Source organism: Engraulis encrasicolus, chromosome 13 (assembly GCF_034702125.1).
Source record: "Engraulis encrasicolus isolate BLACKSEA-1 chromosome 13, IST_EnEncr_1.0, whole genome shotgun sequence".
In the NCBI taxonomy this organism is placed as follows: Eukaryota; Metazoa; Chordata; class Actinopteri; order Clupeiformes; family Engraulidae; genus Engraulis; species Engraulis encrasicolus.
In genome coordinates, this window is record NC_085869.1 from 33,821,928 (window position 1) to 33,844,954 (window position 23,027).

Below are 23,027 nucleotides of genomic sequence, written 5' to 3' on the forward strand. Positions count from 1 at the left end.
TCTGGGGAAAAACACAAATAAACGTGTGTGAAAACAGCGAGAAGACGGAGGTCTTTCAGCCAAGTATAGGACATAAACACACACACACAGTGGAGGCTTTTATCTTACCTCTGTATCTGTCAGGGGTGCTTCAGGCGTGGATGAGGAAGAGGAAGAAGAGGAGACGGTGGAAGACGAGGAGGAGGAAGAGATGGAGGAGGTGATGGTGATGGAGGAGGTGATGGTGGTGGAGGCGGTGGTGGTGGAAGAGCTGATGGTGGAGGTTTGAGGTACTGCAGACTTGGCTGTCAGGGGAAAAACACAAATACATGTGTGTGAAGGTGACAGTGTTAATTTCGTGACGAAATATTTTCGTCATAATTATCGATTAACGATTGTTGTTCCCGTGACGACAATGAAACGATGATGAAAAAAACAGCATGCATTTGTAGGCCTACGAAAAATATAAAGATATTGATTTATATTTTCGTCAAAAAAAATAAAAATGTGACTACAATACCACCGGAGACGAAAACTAATAGGAAGCATTTTTGTTAATATGTCACTGAAATATTGAAAAAGAATTGCCTGCTATATCGCAAGTGGCGACCCTCATCTGCTCCGCGTCTCCCTCTCATCCCCTCCCTCACACACACACGCAGGTGCAGTGACAGGCAGCGTCGGTGTCACACCCGACCTTTTTTAACAACAGTAGCCTACTTTTTAGTGCAATCCTGGCTGGAAAAAATATTGTTGTCCATTTATCCATGACGAAGAAGTTTATGCAGTCATAAAATAGTGGTGGTGCTGTCGCACAGTAGCAAACATCTTTCTCTAACGATGCATTTTTGCAGAACTTCTTCACTCCTCCTCTCTTTTTTCAGTGTTCGCTAATTTTTGTAATTTAAGGGGCTATGCGTAGGCACAAGCCTTCTGATAAGAATCACTTTAGTGCCGATCGCAAAGGATTCGGAAGTGTGGAGTTTTGCGACTTGTTTCAGTCAAGGACACTGAAATAGCATGCTTATTGCAATAACGGCTTGCCAATGCATGCAGCCATGCACACAACCTTGTCAATGAGAGCGCATATGCCATCACAACTTTGCATCAAGCAAATAATAGGCCCTGTGCAACAGCTTGCAATAGGCGCACCGCGAGAGAGAGAGAGAGAGAGAGAGAGAGAGAGAGAGAGAGAGAGAGACGTCTTCCAACAGGTGCCATTGTAACACTTGCATACAGTAACCTGGCTACTGTAGCCTACCCCGCAACGCTCTGATTAGGCTACTGGTATCCACAAGTAGCCTATTTTTTTATAACGTGCAGTCCCGTTTCCCCCCGAAGTCGCTCTGAAATAGCTATTGACAGAGATTTATGAGTGTCGTGGCCATGATTTTTTTACACATTGGGCGCACTGGCTTAGGCCTATAAGACGGCGCTCTGGCAGTTTTTGACAATATTTTATGATTACAATATGTCATTTTAGTCATTGATTTCCCCAAATGGTATTTTAGTTTGACAATTGTTTAGAGAAGTGTAGACAAGAGGAAATTAATGTAATATTTTAGTTGACTAAAATTATTTTAGATTTCGTTGACTAAAATAAAAATGATTTAGATGACTAAATTGTGACTAAAACTAAAATGACATTTTCGTCAAGAGACTAAAACTAAAACAAAATTCCTGTCAAAATTAACACTGGAAGGTGAGAACAGCAGCTACAAACAAGAACTGAGCTGGACAATCTGTCTGCCAAAGTCTGTGTTAACACTTCAGAATCGGGTTCTCTGTGTCCACCAAAACATGACCTGGCTCTCGTATATTCGCCCAGCTTCCAGGCGCTGATCCAATTAGGATCGCCCAGATTTTAGGGGATGTGATAGTCAAAGATTAAACAGAGTGGCAAAGGGAAAACTGAAATGAAATGTGACAGTTGTTTCAGACAACACTGACGGAATGCATGGAGTCAGGCATCAACATAATTTCTCCCATTTCAACTGTGTTGTTGAATCTGTAAGTATAAAGTAGAATGTAAAAAAAGCACATGGAATTCTTTTTTTATATAAAACCACGACTTCAGAGAGCTAAGTGTACAGCAAGAATCGTCTCATAGACTAAGAAAAGAACGGGCTTGATGTATCTCACTCTGGGCTATAAGACGATTTTTGCATATAGGAAGGACTTTTTTTATAAAACTACGCCTTCAGAGTGCTAAGCTTATAGCACCAGATGAAACTTTGTGGAGCAAGGAGGGACAACATCAGATGGGAGCCAGGGTAACCAATTCACGCCTCTCTGCACAATATATGTATAAGATGAATGAAACAAAATCAATCATATACGTGTATTCATTAAATTCATTAAATATTTGCTTGCTATAAACACTAATGAGGACTTCATGTTATTACCTTCCTTTATTTTGAGGGCAAAGCATCTCATTCCGTTGGCTTCAAAGTAGTTGGCTTCATCCGGAGACAGTGTATTGTCATCGCTCCAGTTGAGGTCATCCGGGACTGGTCCATTGGTACACATGTAGGCCTAATTCCCACCATCACGACCGATCACAATGATGACACGCGCAGCGACTACAAAACACAATAGTTATAGCATTTTACTGGCACTTCATTTTAACCCCATTACCAAGAATAAAATAACTGACTGCCATTCGCTTTCTTAAAAGGTCCACTATGTAATTTATTTTGGAAATGCAGCCTGTTCCAAAAGTTCATCTTTGACAATATGCTTACTTATAAACTAATATTTACCGGTCAGACCCAAGTGTAGTAGCCTAAGTGCTGCAGCCAAAGATGTCTATAACTGGTAATTCAAAAGGCGAACACGGATAAGATTCACTTGTGTATTGAAAGTCTTGATTTCAAAATCATAATGAATACTTTAAAAATTGATGATGTTGGTAAATATTCATGTCAAAATAATATTTTTGAATGGGAAACATAGACACAGTCAGCACACACCACGGAACGTCATTGGGATATCCCATACACCCCACAGAACGTCATTGGGATACCCCATACACACAGAACGTCAATGGTACACCCCAACGTGGTGTGTACGTTAGCTGTGGATTTCCGCACCGGAAAATAGGCCTAGTTCCCTAACCGAAAAGACCAGGTCAAGGCCGCTGTGTTGATTTCCACCATCATTTTTACTTGGTGTGAATGTATTATACACGGAAAGTAATTTGGGGAGCAATCCAGTAAATTAATTCACTTTGGCTGAGATGTTAAGAAGATGGTGATGGAATTTCATACTTTTACTTTAAAATTTTTCTCAGAGAATGTTTAGGTTCCACAGGAGAAGTCTTGGGTTTCCCCTCAGTGCCAAACTCAAGATTCACAGAACTATCAACCATGGTTACGGTAACAAACAGTGTATTTTCAGCTACCTGGTTTTGGATGGATGTTGAGTGAAACCTTGTACAGTGTATCACGGCCCCACTCATCAAGTCCATAGTAATAAATCCCAGTGTCCTTTGGTGTCACATTTCTGATCTTAACAGTGAAGAAAGGCCTACGAATGGATCTACTGTCATGAACGGAGTATCTCCCTTTAGCAACTTCCCCTGATCTAATTAGAACATCTTCTTCCCAGCAGGGGGCACGACAGAAATATTTTCCTGTTTGTTGATATCCAAGTGGATAATAACACTGGATGTCCACGTCTTCTCCCTCTGTTGCAGAGACCTACCACACCTTTTCTCTGGGGACTCCGGCCTGCACTGCTGCTGTAACTTCACACAACAACATAGGATACTTAGCGATTTGCTCACTTAGCAATAGAAAAATCATGTTATGTAACATTAAAATTGGTCAAATAACACTGCAATAACTAACATTAATATTCTATTGATATCCAACATTACTATTAAAATGTGTCCAAAAACATATGACTGCATCATCATTCCTCAATTAAAATGTGATTATTGTAAAACATCCCTATGTCTGTGTCTGTCTCTAACGTAATTTAGCAACAAACATGTTTAGTGTTGCTATCACTCTGTCACTTAGTGTACGACTTTCACATAAAATGTGTATAACAGCATTGCTGCGACTGTGTCAGTCCTTTACAGCCTCTATTTACAAGGAACATTATATAGACAAAATAATGTTGTGTCTTGACTTTCTGTATTATATGAAAGATATATGTGTGCTGATGTCAAAAATGTCATTGGTTGCCATTAATAGTTGGTGGACGTGGCAAATAAAGCCCATGGACTTAAAATGTCACTCTAGTTATAGAATTACCCTCTTACATAGTAACTTCCATAATCAATAAGATGAAGAGTTCTATACACTGGTAATTTCTGCATCAGAGTCACTTGAATTACAATAAATGCAGCCATCACTTTGCTATATCTTCTAAATAGTAGAGATGTACTACAGGATCCAAGATCCGGTTCCGGATCCGGCAGGATAATAGGATTTTCAGACTATCCGGATCCAACAGGATTCTTAAGCAGTGGATCCGGTATCCGGCAGTTACCTAAAAATCAGGATCTGGCATCTCTACTTTTTACGTAGCCTAGGCTTTTCGGTCAGTCTTTCACAACCCCAATCGCTGCATGGAGTGAAAGCCCTTTGGAAGGCAGTGTGGCAGTAAGCCAATGAATCTTAAAAAAAGTTTGCACCAACGTAATAAAAAGGGCCCACGTGTGCAAGTTGGCTATGTGTTTCAACCCTTTCGTAGGATCCGGTATCCGATTCCGGATCCGGCAGGATCCTAAAAATCAGGATCCGGTGCATCTCTACTAAATAGGCCTGCCTAATTTACACTATTAAAGCATATACATAACATTTCCTCTATACATCAGATTTACACCATTAAAACATGTAAATAATGTTCTTATAATGATGCAAGTTTGAGGAGTCTGCTATGAATGTCTCATGTATTAAATACAGACAGTACATGACCCTCATTTAAACACAAAGGCTTAAGATTCACACATATGATCTGAGTATAGATACATAGCCACAAAATACATTTTTAGACTTACCCAGGAGACACAGTAGAGTGTGTGTTAGCATGGCCATAGTTTTCCCTAGTCTCATCCACAGTGAAGTACTACTGACTACTTACCACTACTTCTCATTATATAGTAGCCTATATCACACACACACACACACACACACACACACGGTACAGACGACTAAACACAGAGGTCAAGTCTCAGGCCACTTCCTCTTCATTAGAAGAGAATTGAGACATGCGTTCACTCTTTGTACATCACGTAACATTTGAGAAATGCATTCACTTCTCTCGAAATGAGAAATCACTGATTCTTGAGAATGTGGCTTAAACAGTCTTGGCTGTGCATCAATGTATTGGAACAACCTCCCCATATATTTTTTCATCTTATTTGTTTTTGTAGATACTGTCTTACTTCTTTTTTATATATATATATTAAAATAAGGAATTAATTCAACAGCATTGTAGATACGTATATTGTAAGCTTATCCTTAAAACGTTAAAAACATGTACACTGAAATTCGCTTCAGTTGAGGCTAGAGTATAACTTCGGATCATAGTGAATACTATGTCTTGTAATGTTATATTAACGAGCAGAATTCAGTCACATGTGGAACAAGCACACAAAACCTGACGGAGGTGACAAGAAACTTCACTTTTACATAATATGCATGGTTTGTTTTCACCCTCTTATTTTAGGTACTTAAAGGAACACTTCAGTCAATTTCAATATTGTATTGCTTATGCTACCCTTGACTTGTCAGTACCCGGTGATGCCACATTTTTCGGCTCAGCCCGGGGCAGCGTTTGTTTACATTGAAAAAACAAAAAAACAGGCCTACTCCAGATATTTTCCCAAAAGGTACCGTTGTTTGCTAGTTGTCTGCTGATGTATAACCTTTTGGATGTTTTTGGGAGTAAACAAAAATGTTTTTTTTTTAATGTAAGCAAAAGTGCTGCCCCCATTACCATGACTAGGATCTCGGAAAAGGCTGAAGAAGAAGAAAAAAACCAGCAGTTTAAATTCAGAGGGAAGAGGGATGGGTATCATAATCTAAAATGTTCATCATTTTTCCTGTCAACTGGAGTCCTGCATTGTTTGTTTGTTTTTCTTCGTCATCCTATGATCTTTCCTACCATTTGCACCACTCTGGACAGGCTGTTCTTGTTGAGTAGGGTGAGGTGACCATACCAAACAGAAATTTCATATGGCTGTAAGAAAACTGGATGGCTTCTCCAAGATGTTGCATCATAATCTAAAGGCTTTCAATTTCCTGATTAAAAGCAACCTTTAATTGGCCTTTGTGCATATGGCATCAACATTTTTGCAAAGTTAAGTTTGCAGTCAATATATCTATGTGCATAAATACTTAAACAGTTGAGAATTTCAACATTATGGTTTGAGAGTAAGACTGGTGAAGGGACACCAGTATAGTTGAGAATTAGGTCACACACACACACACACACACACACACACACACACACACACACACAGACATTTTTAAATATGTATGACTCCTGCACTTGGATGTGGCAACACCTGTCCAACCAGGTCTCTGCACTTCCTCCTCTCCGTGAAGAGAGAGAGAGAGAGGGAGAGAGAGAGAGAGATGCGAGAGACGTTGGGGTTTGGAATGTGTTTATCGCAGCTCAGATTCGGTGAGTTCCTTCGCTACGAATTCGACACCTACAGGACACATTCACTTCGGATATTTACCGTACTCTGCCTGGGCTTCAGGACAGCAATAGATTCCATGTTTCTCACATCCTGAGAACAGTTGGACGGTTTAGAAATAGCGAAAAGGAAAAGTTTTCAAAAGAAGGAGCGATACTGGAAGATGAGGTGTCCATGTACTGCTGTGGTTGATACAGCAATATAACGTTGATACAGAGGAATATAACGAGTGTGTCAGTATCTGTCTGAAGGGGACGTTGTCCTGTTGTGTGTTACACAGTCAGTGTGTCTGCTGTCCTGTCATGTTGGCCCAGTGTGTGTGAAGCCTCTACAGCAGGCGTGAACAGTCTGCACATAATCCACTATCAGGTAAGGCTCATTTTGTGATTAAATCAACCCTAACAGTGAGGAGGGGCTCCAGAATTCAGTTGCAAATCGAGGGAGGTGGGTTAACCATGCCGTTTGGAAACATTATATATTATCTTCTTGGTCAGACCAGAATTTCCGTACGAGATTTGAAAGTCGATGATAGTCAGGCTAGGTAGGTACTGATATGGTTTGGGGCTGCATGAGTGCTGTCAACATTGGAGAGCTGAATTTCACCAAAAGAATCATGCATTGTCAACATGTACTGTGACTACTGAAGCAGATCATGATCCTCTCTATGGGAGTTTATGACAGGTTGTATTTTAAATTAGTTTTATTAGTTGTATTAGTTGTATTTTAAATTAGAGTAAATAATAAATTGAAGTGGCTATATAGGTTGTACGCTGGCTGCTGTTCATTTTGTGATAGTGAAATGTCTTCAATGTTCTCCTATGAAAAGATATGCTTACAAATCTGCAGAACTGTGAGGGGTGTACTCGCTTCTGTGGCATACTGTATCAGTACACTCAGGAATGGCAACCTAACATTATGAAAAGTAAGCCTAGTCTAAATTAACTGTCGATTGACATGGATGATGAAAATGACCCCTTTTACAAACATACCGGTACAAAAAGCACACACAAGCATACATGCATATACACGCACGCATGCGCACATGCACTCTCTCTCTCTCTCTTTCTTTCTTTCTCTCTCTCTCTCTCTCTCTCTCTCTCTCTCTCTCTCTCTCTCTCTCACACACACACACACACACACACCGGACACACAAATACACACACTCACTCTCACTCTCACATTCTCTCTCTTTCAGGAACTCACCATGGCTTCAGTTGGAGGTAGGACACCCATTATCCAATCTCTCTCTTTGAGTGTGTGTGTTTGTAATATCCATGAATTCATGAGTGTGTGCGTGTGCGTGTGCGTAGTGAGTCTGTGAGACAAAGCTAACCAATCCATGACCCTAATGAAATCAAAGAGCCTAAAGAAACATGATTCCCCAAACGTTAGGCCAGATCCATAGCATGGCGGGATGGCAGCGAGAAGATGAACGTCTTTCAGCTGAGTATCGGGCGGTATGTTCTACTCTGCCTTTCACACCGCCCGCTTCGGCGTGCGTGGCCAGTCCTGTTCAAAATCCCCCCCACAGCCAATGCTGGTTTGCTACTTTGCCATTCATTTCAACGGGACACTGCCGGCCGCTACTGCCCGCATGTTGATGTGAAAGGACAGATCTCTTTCCATGTGTTTTCGCCACGTCCGGTAAAAAAACGATTCCATTCTGCCCTGCTTCCCTGCTGTGGACAGAAATGGGCCTTTTGTTTGGCTGGTCTGCCAGCAGGAGGAAAAACAAACAAACAAAAACAAAATAAACAAACAAACTAACAAAAAATGTGTTTCTGTGTGTGTGTGTGTGTGTGTGTCTGTGTCTGTGCTCGTGCGTGTCTATGATTAAAACGCCTCTCTGTTGCCAACAGGTTTTGAACTGACCATCCCTGAGCGACATGGGTTTGACAGTGATGTCGTCACACTGGGTTGTCACCTCTCTCCTGCAACCAGTGCTGTTGCCATGGAGATCAGGTGGTTTAAGGAGACAGAGTGTATCTACCTGTATAGGGATGGTGATGTGACAGTGAGGAGGGGCTATGAGGACAGAGTGAGTGTGGACCCCCAGCAGCTGCAGGCAGGAGACGTGTCTCTGAAGCTAAAGGGGGTTAGATGGGAAGATAGGGGAGTGTACATATGCCAGGTCATCAGTGGAGAACACACACTGGAGGGAAGAGTCCAGTTGTACAGTAAGTCTGTTTGGAGTTTTACACGCCTCACAACTGTCAATCATGCCACATACCACACACACACACACACACACACACACACACACACACACACACACACACACACACACACACACACACACACACACACACACACACAGTACCTCCCTCTATATTTATTTAATAGATTATTGTAGTGCGAGTCTGTCTCCATTGGACATCATTAATCAACTTATCTCTCTCTCTCTCCCTTTTCTTTAGCCAGAATAGGTAAGTATCAGAGAGGGGATGCACACACACACACGCACATGCATGCACACACACATGCATTGCACACACGCACACACATGCATTCACAAATACACGCAAGCAAGCACTCTCACACACACACACACACACACAGATGAATTGTTGAATATTGTATTGACTATCCATAGACTCATCTCTCTCTGTCTTCTTTAGGGTGGGGTAAGTACCAGAGAGCACACACACACACACACACACACACACACACACACACACACACACACACACACACACACACACACACACACACATACTGGCACTTCTAAAGCCAATGTGGCCCTGTAGTAAAGAAATGTTTTTCCACATTTTGTTTTTCACAACAAAACAACATATTTAATGGCTGTGAGGACCAACCAAAATGTCCTCACAAACACAAATGTCCTCACAGCAAAAGTAGAATGTCAGGTTGTGGTCCTCAAAATAGTGGTATGACACACACACACACACACACACACACACACACACACACACACACACACACACACACACACACACACACACACACACACACACACACACACACACACACACACACACACACACACACACACACACACACACACACACTTCTATGTTCTATGTATCTACAGTGGTGCTCATATGTTTACATACCCCAGCAGAATATACGCTTTCTTGGCAATTTCTCTCAAAATATGAAGGATTACACAAAAACTTTTTTTCACTCATTTCTAGTGACTGGCTTAAGATATTTATTAGCAATATTCTGTGTTTACTCTTTCAAAAGCATGATCACAACCCAAAATACCCAAATGACCCTGTTCAAAAGTTTACATACCCTAGTTTCTGATGCTGAATATGGCCCTGTTTAACATCAGGGACCGCTCTAAATTGTTTGTGGTAGTTGTGGATAAGGCTCTTAATGTTCTCTGATGACAAAACAGCACATTCTTCCTGGCAGAATGGTTGTTTCCTATAATACCTTTGGGTGTCTTGCTGGAACCTCACATTTGAGGTTTCCCCTGAGTGGCTCAATGATGTTGAGATCAGAAGAGTGAGACGGTCGCACAAAAACTTCATTTTATTCCTTCTGAAGCTAATGATAGGTTGATTTGGCTTTCTGTGCTGAAATATTGTCATGTTGGCATGTCCAAACAATGGACCATGTGCAGATTCAAGGCTGATGAGTGTCAAGTTTCCTCCAGTATTTTTCACGGGGCAATGTATTCATCATTCTGTGAGTATGGACCAAAAGTGTAGTGCATTTGTAACTCAAATGTCCCCATGGCATCAGTGGTCCATAACCATGTTTCACAGAAGGGATGGTGTAACTTTCATCATAGGCTCCGTTGACTGTTCTCCAAATTGTACTGTTAATAGTGGCTGAAAAAAGTTCCATATTGATCTATTTTTTCCAAATGACTTTGTCACAGGCAATCTGATGCTTCCCACTATGTTATTTGGTGTATCATATGCAAAATAACATGTTTGCATTTTTGTAGTAATGGCTTTCTCCTGGCAACCCCCAACAGCCCATCTTTCCTCAAGTGCCTCTTTCCTGTACAGTTTAAAACATTTTTTCATGTTGTCCTACATTTCACCTGAAGTTATTTTTTTTGGTTGTCCTATGCCTCCTGAACAATTTCCCTTGCAATGAACATTGCAATGCAATGATTCCCTTGCCCATTGGCTTGATTCCAACTAAACCCCTCATATTGCATTTCTGAATTGAAATTCCAACAGTGCCAACATGACAATATTTCGACACAGAAAGCCAAATCAACCCATCATTAGCTTCAGAAAGAATAAAATGAAGGTTTTTGAGCGATCATCTCACTCTCCTGATCTCAACATCATTGAGCCACTCAGGGGAAACCTCAAATGTGAGGTTCCAGCAAGACACCCAAATATATTATAGGAAACAACCATTCTGCCAGGAAGAATGTGCTGTTTTGTCATCTGAGAATATTAAGAGCCTTATCCACAACTACCACAAACAATTTAGAGCGGTCCTTGATGTTAAACAGGGCCATATTCAGCATCAGAAACTATGTAAACTTTTGAACAGGGTCATTTGGGTAGTTTGGGTTGTGCAGGCGCGGTTCTTGCATTGAGGCGTTGCTAGGCAACCGCCTTAGGCCCCCAGCTTAGTCTCCAGCTTTAGGGGCCCCCTCTGCCCCCCTTTGCAAATTTCACATGGGCCTATAGCTGGTAATTGGGCCCCTTTGGACAGTAATTCACAGATTAATGGTGATTTTCATAAATAATGAATTTTGTATGTTTAAATTGGAAACAAGAACAACACAATACATTACAAAAAAATACAGATTCTGTGCACACCCTCTCTTTCGCGTTAAAATGGACTATTCCATCCTTGCGTGCCATGTGCGCCAGGCGAGTTCCTAAACATTCACACAACCACGTCTTCAGATAGGCTAAGGAGGATAACTGTCAAGCGCCACACTCAACAAACTCTTCATGGTCAGTAACATCAAGCGGAGCACAAAAAATAGGAAGGCACAAGACGTCTGCAGACAGCGTTTGCTATGGTGTTGTTAGACTAAATGCAGCGTCACCACTTAAAAGAAACAATTAACATCCATAGAAGAAAACAACAGCCTTAACACCGGCAACCCCCTGATTTTTTTTGACAATGCTATGAGAAGTTGAGCAAGAAAGAAAAGCAGGCAAGAAAGCAACTCGCGCATTGAGAGCAGAGTGGGTTACTCGATAGGCCTACTTCAAATAGACTTCTCAGGCGCGCGAGCAGGGAGAGTGAAGGCTGTGTTTCTGTTTATCTTGTGCACGCACGTCTTCAAAGGGTATGTTCGGGCGACAGCTTGACAGAGAGCGTGTCTTTTTGTTCATGCAGTAAATGTGTCCTTGATTAGTTTTTGGAACTTAGGGTGTCTATAACGTCCACGAAGACAATATCCACGTGAAAACGCAAGCGCCTACAGAAAAGAGAGTGCACCTGTCGCCTACTCTGTCAACTTCCCACAGCGAGATTTAAAAGTCTACCATGAAATCCAACATAGCCTACAACATAGGCTATGAGAAGTGCAGGCAAGATGGCAACTCGCGCATTGAGTGCGAAATTTGCTACTTCGATTACATGCCACAGGCACGCGAGCGAGGGGACCGTGAACTGTGTTTCTGTTTAACCTGACTGCACGCGTGTCTCTTCTCAATGGGTCTGTTCAGGCAGGCTTGGGTCGTTGACAGAGAGCGTGCTTTTCGGTTTATTCAGTAAATATCTCCTTGATTAGTTTTGGAAAGTTGAAATGTCTAACATCCATGAAGACAATATCCACCTGAAAACGCCAAATGCCTGCAAACCGCTGTTCTGTCAGAAAAGAGTGCACCTGTCGCCTACTCTGTCTACTTCCCACAGCGACATTTAAAAGGGTCCCATGAAATCCAACATCCAACATATGAGAAGTGCAGGCAAGATGGCAACTCGCGCATTGAGCTCCGCGGCTACTTCGATTAGATTTCATCACAGGCAGGCGAGCGGGGAGCATGAAGGCTTTGTTTCTGTTTAACCTGACTGTACGCGTGTCTCTTCTCAATGGGTCTGTTCAGGTAGGCTTGGGTCAAGGCGACCGCTTGACAGAGAGCGCGCTTTTCGGTTTAGTCAGCAAATATCTCCTTGATTAGTTTTTGAAAGTTGGGATGTCTAAAACATCGACGAAGACAATATCCACCTGAAAACGCCAAATAGGCCTACCTGCAAACCGCTGTTCTGTCAGAAAACAGTGTCCACCTGTCACTTATCCTACGCTACTGTCTACTCCCAACAGCAGCATTTTAAACTCCTCCATGAAATTCCAAACCAAAGTCACTTCAAATACGTGACAGCACGCATGGACATATGAAATAACACTTCTGTGAGGGGGGAAAATCACTCTGCTCTCATATCAAAGTGAAAGTGGGATTACAGAAAATTTCACATCTCAGTTTGTTCAATTTTTGCATGAAAAATGAAAGGGTTGTAGCCCAAGATAGCCTGTTTTTTTTTCGGTTTGTAATTATTTTTTTAATGGAAAATCGTGATTTTAAAAAATAAAAAATAGAACAAGAGAGTTTATGTAAAAAAAAAATGTGATATGAAATGGGCCGATGGGCCCCCTAGCTAAATTCGCCTTAGGCCCCCAAATTGCTAAGTCCGCCACTGGTTGTGATCATGCTTTTGAAAGAGTAAACGCAGAATATTGCTAATAAATATCTTAAGCCAGTCACTAGCAATGAGTGAAAAAAAAAGGTTTTGTGTAATCCGTCATATTTCGTGAGAAATCGCAGAGAAAGCGTATATTCTGCTGGGGTATGTAAACATATGAGCACCACTGTATCTTTAATTGAAAATGATTGAAGTGTGAGTTTCTTTCTCTGCCTCTCCGTTTCCGACCTCATTCATTGACATCATCTTTCTTTCTATTTTCTTTAGTCATTGGGGGTAAGTACCAGAGAGGACACACACATGCACACACAGACACGCAAGCGCACACACACACACACACACACACACACACACACACACACACACACACACACACACACACACACACACACAAATTTGTGTTTGTGTAGAATTTCTTACATTTTCATTTAAATTGGTCACCTTCATCTTGATTGATCTTCTCCAGAATAAATGATCTGTTTTAACCAATACCACCTAAACATTTGCACGTTATCATTTTTGTCTTGGCTAGAATATGTTAACATTCACAGCACAGCAAGGAATAGGTAGGCTATGCCAGGACATATACTGTATAGCCTACATGGACTGTGTTCTTCTGTTGTATTCCATTTAACGGTTTCGAAGCATCCGTGACCGATCTGTGAGGATTTTTATACCCTAAATGTCCGCATTCGTTCCTTAGCAACTCTAACAACCAGATAGGATAGGACAGTGATTGCGTTTGACTGTCAATCAAAACAATTCTAAAAGAATTCTAACTGTCAATCAAATCAACTAACTATGTCCATTGGTCATTTAAACCATTTAAATAGCTATCTGAAATAAAGAGTCATCACACAAAGAATATTTGGCATGTTTCAAACGGATGGGAAACAAAATAGAATAGACTTGGCAAGAATTGGCAAGGAGATGCATTGGCCTAAGTCTCCCATGGAGATGAATGGAAATTGGAGATTTTCTTCCGGTTTCCGGGTCTAGTCCCACCCCTCGACGTTTGTTCACTTCAGTGTGTGTCCACGATCCCTTTTATTCAGTATCAATGGTTTTATCGGTAACACTTTATTTTAGGGATACATCTATTAGCACTAATACATACAATATTAATGCCTTAGTAAGTAACTTGTAAGGCATGTACTAAGCAAAATCAGACAGTTGTTAGACATTTATTCGCAAATGTCTTGTTCATGCACAATAAGGGATTTATTACCAATATAACCTTAGTAAGGACCTCGTAGACCTAGATTTCTATTTATTAGTAAGCAGTAAGGGCCAGAATACAATGTGTATAAGCTCCTGGTACACTGTGTGAACAAACCCTGAACAGTGTGAAAACAGATGTGGAATAAGGGTCCCTATTCTAAAGTGATGCATTGGTCAGCCCAGATTGCATAGGGCCCCCCACACTACCTAGGGCCCCAACTCTAGCCCCCACCCTCCGGGAAGCAAAGTGTAAGAACATTTCTGCAACTACAGTGATCTCACTAGATCAGCAGATCTCACTTTTACTACTCAATGCAGGGAAGAGTAATTGGAAGCATTATATAGCAAGGATTGGACGTAGAATTCTCAATGACGGTGGGTGGTGAGATGTCATTTTTTCATACACCAATTAGTTTTGATTGTAAAAACCCTACAATAAATGCAGAATATAATGATGAGTAATAGTTTGGAAGCGAAACTAAGCTATTCCGTTGTGATAAATAAGTTAATGTTTGAGAAACTTAGCTCCAAGAATTGCAGTGCATGATGGGTACGCCCTTAGTCAGAAATGCAATGCATGGCCAATGCAGCAATGATAATATTTCTGTTGTTACGTACATGGCAAATTGTTTGCATAGCAACTAAATTTCATGAGTGAGGGGAGGAGCTAAGGACATAGGCTCAGAGCTGGGTAGGTTGTCTGTTGGCCTAGATTGCGTACCCATCATGCACTGCACTTCTTGAAGCTAATGTTCTCAAACATTAACTTAATTATCACAAAAGAATAGATTGGTTTTGCTTCAAAACTATTATTCTAATGTTCTGCATTTATTTTCGGGGGGTTTTACAATTAAAACTCAGTGGTACATGAAAAAAATGACATCTCACCAACCCACCACCATTGACAAGTGTACGTTCAATCCTTGCTATATATAGGCTCCTGTGACCTCCCCAAAATGGTTATGAAACAAAGAAAACAGATAACTCAGCCAATTAAGCTTTAATTATTTAATATACCCTTACACTTTGATCAGGGGAGCAAGGGAGTGTGGGCCTGCGTGGTGTGGGGGCCCTAGGTAATGAGGGGGACTTTGGTAGTGCAGAGGCCCTGAGCCATCTGGGATGACCAATGCATCACTTTAGAATAGGGACCAGTGATGCGCGGGTCGACGAAAAAACAAGACACACCCGACCGCTTTTTTCCCTAGTCCGCCCGCTTGCCCTGCCCGCAAGAAATATTCATGAAAAAATATTGACCCGGCCCGCTTCCCGACCCGCGTTTGAAAATAGTAGCCGTGCGTCTTTATGAACACCCTAGCGTCATTGGCAAAGCACAATCACGTCAATAAAGGTCTTAAAAAAGGAATTTGCGTCAAGAACAAGACAGCTGTGCATTTCAACAGGACATGTTGGATTTTTGAACCGAGGCCATGCAATGAGGACTGCCGACTGTCACCTGTTTATTTCGGTAACATCGTCGTTTGGATACATGGAGAAAATTAATCTGTAGGTTGGTGAGCAGACAGAGCCAGCCGTCAAGTGGATTGCCTCGTAGTCATGGTACGACACAGGAAATGAAAACAAACTCTGTAAGCAACCCATGAGCGCGAAACCATTACAATTGTATAAGAAAATATGTAGGCTATATCCATCACTGCACTGTTTAGAGAGCACCCATGTGTTCTTCAAAATGCACTCAATGGTTGCACCAGCTGCAACAGTTGCGCGCAGAGGATTCGGCCGACGCAGGAGCCTCATTGAGCGCGTGGCACCATCGTAGTTATTCAGCCATATAAACTTTGATCTATTTCGCAAAAAATGTCCCTGTCTGCTAAAGTAAACTATAGCCTATTGGCTAGCCTATAGCCTACTTTAAAATTCGGCATCATTTCAAAGGTCCTGACCGACCGCACCCGACCCGAAATTCATTAAAAATAATATTTCATAACCCGTGCCTGCGGTCGACCGCAGTTAATTGCAAGCGCCCGCTGCTTTCGGGTCAGCCCGCGCATCACTGAAAGGGACCCTTATTCCGCATCTGTTTTCACACTGTTCAGGGTTTTTTCACACAGTGTGTCGGGAGCTTATACACATTGTATTCTGCCACTTACTACTAACTAATAAATAGAAATTTAGGCTTACTGGTCCTTACTAAGGTTATATTAGTAATACATCCCTAATTGGGCATGAACAACACATTTGTGAATACATGCTTAACAACTGCCTTATTTTGCTTAGTACATGCCTTACAAGTTACTTACACAGGCATTAATATTGTATGTATTAGTGCTAATAGATGTATCCCTAAAATAAAGTGTTACCGTTCTATCCAATACCACCCAAACAATTGCATTTTTGTCTTGGCTAGAAGATTTAAACATTCACATGACAGCAAGGAATAAGTACGTACACTAGGGCTGCAACTAACGATGATTTTTTATATAGTTGCCTAATCTATGAACGTTCCAGTTTCCGGCAGTCATCCAGCCCGGTAGCATGCAATGTCACAGTGCTAAATAACCAAGTATCCTACCACAACAACTGCTCAACCTTTTGTACGGCTATGTCCTAATACTTAAGTCAGTGGTAGCATCTAAGTTAGTGTCATAGTGCCAGATGAAACCCCCTCAATTAAGAATGTCATGATTAGTTTGCTAACATGATTAGTTTGCGAATAAATCTTTTTTTTTCTAATTGCATTCGGATGTGTCTGTGTGACAAAAGGCTGAGTGCCTTTACAGCAAGTGTAACACAAATCTTAACGGTGATAATTACACCCTGAGTCAACAGACAGACAATGAAGGCAAAATAATGGCGGCAGAATTCTTAGTAGTGTGAATGCCGATGTTGGGGAGATTCTCACTTACTCTCACAATCACCCATTTTATTTTTATTCTATTTTTATAAAAATATTTTAAAATTAAATATTCTTTTATTTTTATTTTTTTATTTTTACCCATTTTTATTTTATTTCAAGGTTTGGCAAAACAAGTTCACTCAACATCACCACTCATCTCAACACAACACACCACTCTACAGCCTGGCTTTGTATCATAGGGTGGGCCCCGGCCCCTGTAGAATTGCTCCTGGCCCCTGTTGTCCCCCCTATACTAAACAATGGTCAATTGTTTTTTTTTACTGAAATATCTAAATGTAAAATACAACATGGTTACTGTTTTTTCCATTAAATCTGCCCCCCTAAAAGAACATTGGGCCAACCTCGGCCGCCCTGGCAATTTTGGTCTAGAACTACCATTGCTTTGTATAGAAAGAAGTGTGTGTTGTCCATAATTTGCTGAAGTGTGTGTGTGCGTGTGAGTGTGCATGTGTGTTTTTATCTTTACTCTGCTATTGCAGCAAACAGGGTGATCACTGATGAAGAGAGGAAGAGAATGGATGGATCTTTCAAATCACTTGGTGAGTGTAAGAACAGACTAGAGAGGGGATTTTTTTTAAAAGTGAAAGCCCACCTGGGAAACTCCAACTCCCATTGCCATTGTGTGATACAGCAATGCACAGCACACAGGTGTTCACTGCACACTGCACACAACGAAATTGCATTTTATGCCTCATCCGTGCCAGGGGGCAGCGCCCAATGGTGCCCCAAGGGAGCACTGCGGCGGGATGGTACCATGCTCAGGGTACCTCAGTCATGGAGGAGGATGATTAACCGCTTACCCCTGACTGCCCATTTGTTTGTGTGTTGATTTGTTGATATCTGATGACTGGTGTGTGAGGAGAGGAGATGATTGGTTGATATCTGATGACTGAAAACTTATTTGACATTCAAAGAGATGACGACCTGTGTGTGCTCTCTCTGCTTTGCAATGCATTTTAGCCTCAACTTTCAAATTCCTAGCACTCATTTTCGCTGTCTTGACAGTTCTAGGCTACTTCACCACAAGACATCTAGTGGTAGAATTTTTTTTTTTTAAAGTGAAATAATACAAATTCGGTTTTAGTAATCAACCGCTTATAGTGTTCAAATTGGCTCTATATGTTGTTTAAATATAGTGTTTCAAATTGGACCAACATGATCACTATAAGCATTTTCCACTGTAATTATTATTTCCTCGTTTATCACAATGCTTTTACTATGCAGGTAACCTTGCTCTCACGGACTTGTGTGTGGCTGTGGATCGAGCAGAATCGGGTGACCAGTGGAAGGCCGATCTCAGCTGGAGCCTGCAGCAGGGGATGGAGCAAGGTCCACACAAGTTCCTGATCTCCTACTACAGTGAAGGGGCTGTACCACAGACCATCTCTACAGAGTCCTGCTGTGCGACTCTTACAGGCTTGCAGCCAGACACTCAGTACACTGCCAGTGTCTGCACTGAGACCCAGAGGAGCGAGAAGATTGCCACTGTATCTGCCACCTTCCACACAAGTTAGTGTTAATGTATTAACAACATATAGCAAGTGTTTGACATCGTGGTAAGACTACTAAAGAGGGGATGAAAAAATTGCCAGCCCTCCTAGTTACGCAACATCTCTTCGACGTCGCTTCTAATCAGCCCACAAGTAATGTACATATCACTTCTGAGCTCTGGGAAAATAGGGAACCACCCACTTTGCCAGGAACCAATAAACTTTGAGCAGCTCCAACAACCCTGGGTTGAAGAGTGTTCAAGGCAGTGACAAGGTTTAACCAAAGACGTTCTATTGGGACTAAGAAAATGTTTGGTTTAAACTTCGACACAGCCTTTTCTGGCCTTGCCCAGTAGCAAACCTAGGGAGGGGGGTCAACCATGCTGTTTGGGAAACATCAAACGTTATGTACAGCATCAGACCAAGTCTCAAACAGAGATTTGAAAGTCGATGATAATCAAGTTGGTGAAAAAGTGCACTCATTATGTTAATTATGTGCACATGCTAAACAAAGTTAAAACATGTATATGCTTATATTTTCAGGTGAGTGGAGGATTGTTCTTCTGGGAAAATCTGGAGATGGCAAAAGCAGCACCGGCAACACCATCCTGGGGGAAGAGGTCTTCGAAGTGAAGAGTTCACCGTGTGCTGTGACGAACAGGTGTGAAGATCGCAGCAAAACAGTCAACGGGAGGAAGATCACCCTGATTGACACTCCAGGTTTCCTTGACCCAATAACCAAAAGGGACATAGAACCGGAGATAACAAAATGCCTCACATTAAGCTCCCCAGGACCTCACGCATTCATCATGGTGCTAAAAGCAGCGAGGTTCACGCAGGGACAAATGGACATTCTCAACAAGATTCTGGAATTATTCACAAGCGAAGTTTTTAAGCATGCACTGATAGTCTTTACGTTTGGCGAAGAGCTGAGAGTGCGGGGTCAGACCATTAAGCAGTTCCTTGAGCAGTGCAGTAATCAGGACTCTGAGAAAAAAGACGCCACACTGCAAGCTCTTGTAAAGAAATGCGGTGACCGCTACCATGTTATAGACAACCGGTACTGGCAGGAGGAACAGAGGGGTGAATATTGCAACAGAAGGCAGATAGAGAAACTGTTTGACACCATAGGGGAGATGGTGCAGAGGAATAGTGGCAGGTATTACACTGAAGATCAAGGTGAAGGGATAACCGGAGTACTGAAGGGACTGAAGGACGTGCTCACTAAACTATTTGATGTGGGAAGGTTGCATTCCGAAGCACAAAAATAACCGACAAACAATGAATTAATGTGGACTTGATAACAATGGTCACCTCATATAATTTAACTAACAAAATCTCTTGTCTGCGCGGGCAGCGCGGAGGGGTGGAAAGCCTTTCGCCGTACACCTACCCCTCTGTCTGAACATGAATGGAGATGCCACTACCCCTACGTGTGGGCACGCAAAACAGAAGGGAAGGGCAAAGGCGTAGGGTTAAAGGGTGTAATGGGATTAACCTTAAGTCACTTCAATAGCAATAAGTGACAACGTGAGACATTAATAGCAATAAGTGACCACGTCAGATAATGCAAACTCAACTGTAAATGGCACTTTATTTAAAACTGTATTAAACTTGACACGACATATGATGTGTTGATTCTGGATGGTGATTTCCCATCTCACCTTGTGTGCTTTCTACTCATTAAGATGCAAGAAACAGACATTTCCTATCGTGTCATGTGATGATGATGATGATGAGGAGGAGGAGGAGGAGGAGGACGATGATGATGATGATGATGATGATGATGATAGTAGTCGTAGTAATGGTGGTACAGTGTAGTAATAGACCATAAGTAGTAGTAGTAGTAGTTGCAGTCATAGCAGTAGCAGTTTTCTAGATGTAAATGATGAGATTTCCCTAGGGTTAACCCTAACCCTAACCCTGGTAAAATAAAGGTTACATTTTTAAAAAAATGAGTCTGACATTTCCAATCCGGTCCATGATTTAACTTCATTGACCTAAGAGCACATATCTACACGATATGGGGGCTGCACTTGCGTTTTCCGGTGCTGTCGTGAATTTCCATGCCGACTCTAGTCTTATGTTCTACCTCTCGCAACCCAATCTCAGTCCTTCAAAGACTTGGTCTCATCATAGATGACCTCATCCCCATCACTTCAGCAGTGCACCTGTGAGATGTGGAAAGACGACATTCTCATCCTGTTAGCAGTACGCCCAGAGAGTCCTGAGTCTAATGACAAAGGCAATAAGTTATGTCATTTGTTAGCCATATTGGCGATGCCTTCGGGCATCTGTTCCGTATTAGCAAGACCCCACGTGTTATCTGCTGTACTAGTGAAGGCCTCAGGCCGCCATTTTGTACATATGGGCTAGGTCTCAACATAGGCAGTCTCATGGCAGCCATTTCGTACTTTGTATATATGGGCTTCTGGGGTAGGTCTCGACATAGGCAGTCTCATTCCCATGACAGTGTGTCTGTGAGATGTGGATAGACAGCATTCTCCTGTTGGCAGCGTGCCCAGATACCCCTGAGGCTGTGCATCACCCTCCATGGCATCCATCAGTGCGATAAAGGCCTGTGGGCTGGAGGCCATTTTGTAAACCACACATACAGTACATATGTAGCAGACATAAAAAAAATCTATATCTTTCACATTTATATTTTTACAATGTGTGCAATACTTGTTTTCATTTCTTTTTTAAGGACCATCAACCTGTCAAGGGACCACCGATGGAAATGAGCCTCATGGCTCTAATCTAGTAAAATTGTGTCTTTGTCGCAAATGTCATTCATATATGCGGTCCCTTTGTTAAATAAATAAACAAACTGCAAACATAGCAAGCTGAAGAATATGAGTCGCCATTTTGTAGATCTGGGGTAGGTCTCGACCCTAGGTCTCACTCAGGATTGCCAGATGAGGCTGATTATTTCCAGCCCAAAAAAGGCTCAAAACCCGCCTAGCACAAAATCCCGCCCAATTCTATTGATTTCTATGGCAAAAATGTTGCCATTTTTACCTGCACACGGCCATCCTAAGCAGCCCAATTGGGCGGGAAACAGCCCAATCTGGCAACACTGGTCTACAGCAGTGTGCCTGTGTTTTCCTCATCACCACAGCAGAGTGCCTGTGAGATGCTGAAAGACGACATTGTCATCCTCCGACGGCATTCTCATCTTGGCAGCATGCCAGTACTTCCAGTAATATCTGTGTGTGTGTGTGTGTGTGTGTGTGTGTGTGTGTGTGTGTGTGTGTGTGTGTGTGTGTGTGTGTGTGTGTGTGTGTGTGTGTGTGTGTGTGTGTGTGTGTGGAGATGGGTTTCGGTTGGATTTCTTCCAAGATGCAGATCTGCAGCAGTGATAAACACCTGTTTGTGTAGAACTTGCCCATAGCACTTTGCAGTGCTCACATTACTTAGGTCATTACTTACTTATATTACTTTGGTCATAAATGCTAAGTATAACACAATATTAAAGCAAAATCCGTGTCCCTGCATAACACATTGAAAATATCAGTTATATTTGCTTGAGGCATTCATGACTATTTCAGAAGACATTCATACCGAAACCTTTTTTCAGTCAAACAAGTTGCAACAAGTTTTAACTGACAGGTTGATTGCTCAGACAGGGTTATTAACTTGACGCCACATAGGTACTGAATGTGTGGGCATGCGGGAGACACTATTTAATAAGAGGGACCAATTTTAAGCTAAACCTATGTTGAGCTTATTTTAAACCGTTGTGTCAAAGGATGAGCATGAATCAGGAATCAAGTCAACCGTGTTATTTCAATGGAGAGGTCCTCTCTGATCTGGCTCACACCAGTTACGCTTTGTTCTTGTGGGGTCAGATAGCTTCAATTGTGGGTGTTTTCACACCTGGTCCCTTTCAGCCTTTCAAGCGAACTCAGACCTGTGACTCAGCATTTTCTGCATATATGTGAACGCTCCAAATTGTGCCCAGTCCTCTCAGAATTAACCGTACTGAGATCTCTATTGATGTGGTCTCAATATGGTTCGCTTATGAGCCCTGACAAGTTACACTTGCGTCATGGGATAATCGCTTAAGGAGAGCTCTAGAGGACCAGGTGTGATCAAAAAGATGACTGACAGATCATGAAAGTCTAATTGGACAAGAAAGAGCAGCCGGTTCTTCTTGTTATACACTCACAATATGAACAGAAACAGAACTGACTCCTTT

The 23,027-nt window shown here is 41.9% G+C and overlaps 1 protein-coding gene across 1 annotated transcript; it reads left to right on the forward strand.

Annotated features, from left to right (window-relative positions):
* The first annotated feature begins 17,682 nt into the window (after window positions 1-17,682).
* Window positions 17,683-20,444, forward strand: LOC134461705 (GTPase IMAP family member 7-like). Its single transcript, XM_063214584.1, has 3 exons — window positions 17,683-17,875; window positions 18,561-18,845; window positions 19,370-20,444. Exons 1-3 carry the CDS (start codon window positions 17,851-17,853, stop codon window positions 20,095-20,097), a joined length of 1,038 nt encoding a protein of 345 aa, XP_063070654.1. The 5' UTR covers window positions 17,683-17,850; the 3' UTR covers window positions 20,098-20,444.
* The last annotated feature ends 2,583 nt before the right edge of the window (window positions 20,445-23,027 follow it).

Coding starts and splice junctions, on each gene's coding strand:
- LOC134461705 (XM_063214584.1), top strand. CDS start 17,851: ATGGATGGATCTTTCAAATCACTTG. Junction 17,876..18,560: donor TGGATCTTTCAAATCACTTG/GTGAGTGTAAGA, acceptor TTTACTATGCAG/GTAACCTTGCTCTCACGGAC. Junction 18,846..19,369: donor ATCTGCCACCTTCCACACAA/GTTAGTGTTAAT, acceptor TTATATTTTCAG/GTGAGTGGAGGATTGTTCTT.